The following is a 5359-nucleotide window of genomic DNA, read 5'->3' as shown; positions in this document are numbered from 1 at the left end:
TGGCACTCACTCTGTAGACCAGGCTAGCCTTAAACTCAGAGATCTGCCTGTCTCTGCTTCCCAAGTGCTGGGATTAAAGGTGTGCGCTACCACCGCCTGTCTCTGCTGAGGTAAATGTGAATGTATTTTGTCTCTTTTCTTTACTCAGATTGAGTCTGTTTCTCAGCCATCAGAAAACCATGGTGTCCCTGTTAGTCATATTACAGAGTCTTTGTCTACCAAATCATGTGGAGCGCTGAGACCTGTCAATGGAGTTGTTAACAGGTAATGCTTTCTCTCTTCTACTTCTTAAACTTAATTCTCTTATAAATGTTGAATTTGGAGTCCCTAGGTATTCCCAGCCAAGACTGGAAAAACTCCACCATTCATTCATACTTTGTATGTTTTATACTATGCCAAGTATACTTTATTTAGTATGTTCATGCAGTCCCTTGTACCTATCATTGTCTAAAAGGGACTGGCCATGGACTAAATAAAACAGTCTTACAAATTATTTGAAGGTTCTTAATAAGTTCCATAAGCATGTGAATAAAAAATATATATGCTTAGAATTCATTATTCATAGAACTGTCTTTTTGGTTTTTTGAGACAGGGTTTCTCTGTGTAGACCTGGCTGTCCTGGAACTCACTCTGTAGACCAGGCTGACCTCGAACTCAGAAATCCAGCTGTCTCTGCCTCCTAAGTGCTGGGATTAAAGGCGTACGCCACCACTGCCCAGCCGTAGAACTGATAGAACTGTCTTTAAGACTGTTCATTAATATTTGCAAAATTCTTTTCCTACCAATTAAGATTTTCTATACCTTTTGTTAGTCATATTTGTGTTATGGAAGAAAAACTAAGGATGAAAATTTGATCTTTGCACCTTGCAGACATAATAGATAATGTGCACTGAGAACCTCATGACTAAGCATAGACAATGTATTAACACACTTAGATTAATATGCATTGTTATCCAGAGTTGACCTGCTTCTATAGAAGGCCTGTTTGTGTCTGTGAGCATTTGAAAGTCAGGAGATGGAACTCACATTATGAGCTTTGTTTCTTCTGTGTTCCGAAAAGTGAGTGTCTTTCTCCCCTTTGTAGTCTTCAGCCTGTCCTGGCAGACCAAGTTCCGGGTGACAGCTCTGATACTGAGGAGCAACTACATAAAAAGCAAAGGTTGAATTTAGTTTCTTCATCATCTGATGGCACGTGTGTCGCAGCCCGAACTAGGCCTGTACTGAGCTGTAAGAAACGGAGACTTGTTAGGCCCAGCAGCATTGTTCCTCTTTCTAAGAAGGTGGGTACTCAGAGAATTAGTCTGTTTTCAACGTCACTTCCGTTTACCAAATACTGTCCAAAGTTGGCTATCCCCCAAGTTTTCCTGTGAGCCTTCAAAAAATACTGAGTCCTAAACCTGCTTCCTAGAATTTTGTTTAGTTGCTTTGGAGTTAAAACTAAACGTCACCTTACTTTTCTTCTTTCTTTCTTTCTTTCTTTTTTTTTTTTTTTTTTTTTTTTTTTTTTTTTTTTTTTTATTGTTAAATTTTAGGATTTTGATGTAGCATGCCATGTTTAAAGTGATAGTTTCATATGTATCATTGTATTTTGTTCATAAGAAGGTCATAGGCCATGATAAGCAGATATGAAAACTTCTGGCTTAAGTTTTGAAACAAATGGAAGAGTTTAAATTCTGTCATGAACACTTTGAAGGGGATTTCTCATCTTCACTATTCTCCCTGAAATTGCGAGAGTTGGCCTGGCATGGTGGGCACATCTGCACAATCCCAGCACATGACAAGTAGTGGAGGGATCAGGAGTTAAAGATCAGCCTTGACTAAAAACTAAATAATAAATTTGAAGGTGCCTAGGGTTACATAAGGCTCTATTTTAAGTAAACCAACAAAAATAACAGCCAGGTGTGGAACAGTAAGCCCTCCCAGCCATCTGGCTTCTCCCTTCCACGTGTTGATTGTGAGACAAGATCTCTTATAGACTTAAGATGATCTAAACTCCTACTTTACCTCCTGTGTACAGGTGTGAACCACCAGGCTTGACTTTTGCTTTTGAGATGGTTGGGTTGGGTTGGGTTGGGTTGGGTTGGGTTGGGTTGGGTTGGGTTGGGTTGATACAAGGTCTCACTGTAAATCGAGGTGGCCTGAATTCCTGATCCTCTGTCTTAGGTGGAAGGATCACAGGTATACACTACCATACTCTGACAGAAGTGACAGTGGCAGTTGTTGAAGGTTTAGTGCTTTTTATAAGAATTTCATTTTAATGTGCTTGTTTTCCCTGAATGTTTATATGTGTGCCATGTGTATTGCCTAGTGGAGTCAGTATTTTTTTAAAGAACTCACCACCAGGAGTTTGGCTGTGTTGCAGTGAGTGTATGAGCACAGAGTAGACTGGGGTTTTTGGAGGTTTTGTTTGCTTGCTGCTGCTGCTGCTGCTTTTTTGTGGGAAGAGTGTAGGTCACAAGGGTTGGAGACAGAGGACCTCAGGTGACTGGGAAAAGAGTGTACTTGAGGTTCATGATGTGAAATTCCCAAATAATCAATAAAAATATTATGGAAAATAACATACATTAAATAATATGAACTGGGACCTTCTAATTCACTGGAAATTGAATGGAATTCGAATCCATTTAAAGATGCAATAGTATGTATGATTCTTATGTTTATAGTAGACTTGTTTTATATAGAAACTGTATTATATACTAAAGCAAAAAAAATGTTTTAATGTGTTTATTTGACCTGAATGTTTGTATATGTATCATGTATGTTGCACAGTACCCTCAGATCAGCAAAGAATGTTGGATCCCTGGGGCTTGGGTTATAGATGGGTATAAACCGCCATGCTCACTAACAGTTCAACAAGGAGCTGAACATACTCATACTGCTGAGCTATCTGTCCAACCACAAAGACTTGCTTTTAAAAAGGAATCTTCACTAGATTATCTGTCCTTAGCTCCTCTTCGTCCCTCCTTCTTCCTTTGTTCTTTGGGGTTTGTTTTTTGTGTGTGTGTGTGTGTTTTGAGACAGAGTCTGTTAGCCAGCCTGGTTTTACCTCCTAGGCCTCCTGCCTTTACCTCCTGAGGCCTAAAAATTGAGTCAGCCATATGCTATCTTGCCCAGCTTTCAGTACAGTTTTTAAATTACCACAGAAAATGGAGATGACTTCAAGACTGTGTTGAATTTTTGATTGCTTATTTCTTGAATAGCAATGTTTATTTTATTTTTAAATTTATGAAATCTATGTAATAATATATGTTGAAGTACCTGGCTGGTAAGTTCTTCCCTTATGAATCTTTTGTTCTTACGCATTCATTCTTTTGTAAAATACTTGTTGAACTTTGGCGAGTTAAGTCTATCCTAGGTATTGATATGATACTAGATAAGAAACAAAATCCTTATTCATGAAATAACCATATTACTAGTGACAGAAACAAATAAATAAATAGACTATCCAATTTGTCCTGTAGCTGGTGTTTCCACCAGCATGGTGCAGCATGGTCGAGTAAAGTGTTGGGGACCTCAGATAAGGGAGAGGTATGACTATGAGTTCTTTTTTTTTTTTTTTAAGATTTATTTATTATTATATGTAAGTGCATGGTTGCTGTCTTCAGACACACCAGAGGAGGGCGTCAGATCTCATTACGGATGGTTGTGAGCCACCATGTGGTTGCTTGGATTTGAACTCGGGACCTTCAGAAGAGCAGTCAGTGCTCTTACCCACTGAGCCATCTCGCCAGCACTGACTATGAGTTCTTAATAGTTCAAAGTTTAGAGCTATGAAAACTAAATAAAAATGAGCCATGGATGACTAAGAAAGGAATAAAAATCCACCAAAGTGTAGTGTGATAGAGGGGTTTCTAAGAGAAAGGTGGTGTGATTGTCCAGGTCAGAAGCTGTTGACAAATGAAGTAAGATGAAACTGGCTCGGCCATCTTTACTAGAGACCTCAATGAACAGTTATTATAGATGGAAACGAATGAAAACCTGGTTATCATGGCTTCAGGAGAGAACAAGACCAAAAGAACCGAGGTTATTAAAAAGAATATATTTTGGGGGAGTTGGAAAGCTATCTCAGAAAGGGAGTGTTGGTGTTTAAGGGCAATCTGAGAAACTGTACAACTCTGCCTCTAACAGAAGGCAGCATTCAGTGGGGAAAACTGAGGCATATTTGGCAAATGGCAGACTTGTTCTTTGTAACACAAGATTGTAGGGATTCCATATTAGACATCTCAGTTTTTTGTCTCAAAGCTTAAAAATCTAAAAAATGAAAAAGAAAAAATTGGTTTACATAATTAAGTCTTTAGAGGACTTAAATTTATTCGTTTAACTCTATAAATGTAAAGGAAATTTAAAGAAAATAATTTATCTTTGGAATTAACCTAACATAGAAATTATAATGGAAACATTAAACATACATAATTTAATTTTCATTATATACAGAAGTTGTGTTTTGTTTTTTGAAGGTAGAGGACAGTTCAGGAGATCCATGTGCGTGAGACTAAAAGCATTTGTCAGAGACAGATTGTCAGTTTTGTTTTGCTTTTCACAGGTTCACCGGAATGTCCGCTCTGGCTGTGATGTGAATCCCTCTTGTGCACTGTGTGGTTCAGGCAGTGTGACTACCATGCCTCCTGAAATACACTATGAAGCACCTCTGTTGGAACGTCTTTCCCAGTTGGACTCATGTGTTCACCCTGTGCTAGCATTTCCAGATGGTAAGAAAGACAACAGAGTTTACTAGAGTCTAAGCAATGATCTAAAGGGGTTACAGGTGAAAGAAAACCAGTGAGATCAGACACTTACTATCACTCACTTTCTCTCAACAACTTCTCCTGCCTCAGCCTCCCAAGTGCTAGGATTACAAATGCATGCCACCAAGCCTTACTTTTCTGGTCATTATTTTAATTTTTCAAGGTTTTTTTTGTGTGTGTGTGATTATTGCCACATCTATGTATACCAGAAGCATTTCTGGTGCTCAGAGGTCAGATCTGGAACTGGAATTAATTGTGAGCCTGCATGTGGGTTCTGAGAGCTGAACCTGGATCTTCTTTAAGAGCAGCAAATGCTCTTAACTGCTAAGCTATCTTTTCTACCAGATTTTAATTTTCTTGATTCAAAATATATTTGTAACACTTAAACTCCTAACCATAGATTTGGGATTTAGACAAGAGAATTGATAAGCTCAGTTTACAGGACTGAATGTGGACATAGGGGTACTACACCATTCCAAGTAGGATTTTTGAAATATTTTGCTTGTTTATAAGGTCAGACCTAGGCAATTTCTTTTTCTCTTTGGTTTTTTCGAAACAGGGTTTCTCTGTGTAGCCCTGGCTGTCCTGGAACTAACTCTGTAGACCAGGCTGGC

General features: G+C 38.6%; 1 protein-coding gene and 1 long non-coding RNA gene across 11 annotated transcripts in view; one reads left to right on the top strand and one right to left on the bottom strand.

Moving 5' to 3' along the window:
* The window catches only part of LOC116076903, a 4343-nt gene extending 3087 nt beyond the window's left edge, over positions 1 to 1256 (bottom strand). Inside the window, exon 1 of the long non-coding RNA XR_004113126.1 lies at positions 1027 to 1256. This is a non-coding gene — a long non-coding RNA (uncharacterized LOC116076903). The remainder of the gene's footprint in view (positions 1 to 1026) is intronic.
* Positions 1 to 5359, top strand: part of Kansl1 (KAT8 regulatory NSL complex subunit 1) — a 134048-nt gene that overhangs the window by 111628 nt on the left and 17061 nt on the right. For all 10 annotated transcript variants that reach the window (XM_031350970.1, XM_031350965.1, XM_031350972.1 and 7 more), the window contains 3 exons: positions 149 to 264; positions 1085 to 1280; positions 4544 to 4709. In XM_031350970.1, coding sequence (XP_031206830.1) covers positions 149 to 264; positions 1085 to 1280; positions 4544 to 4709 — 478 coding nt within the window. The remainder of the gene's footprint in view (positions 1 to 148; positions 265 to 1084; positions 1281 to 4543; positions 4710 to 5359) is intronic.

This window comes from Mastomys coucha, unplaced genomic scaffold, assembly GCF_008632895.1.
Source record: "Mastomys coucha isolate ucsf_1 unplaced genomic scaffold, UCSF_Mcou_1 pScaffold5, whole genome shotgun sequence".
NCBI classification, from domain to species: Eukaryota; Metazoa; Chordata; class Mammalia; order Rodentia; family Muridae; genus Mastomys; species Mastomys coucha.
Note: the sequence above shows the minus strand (reverse complement) of the source record. Positions and strands in the feature narration are given on the sequence as shown.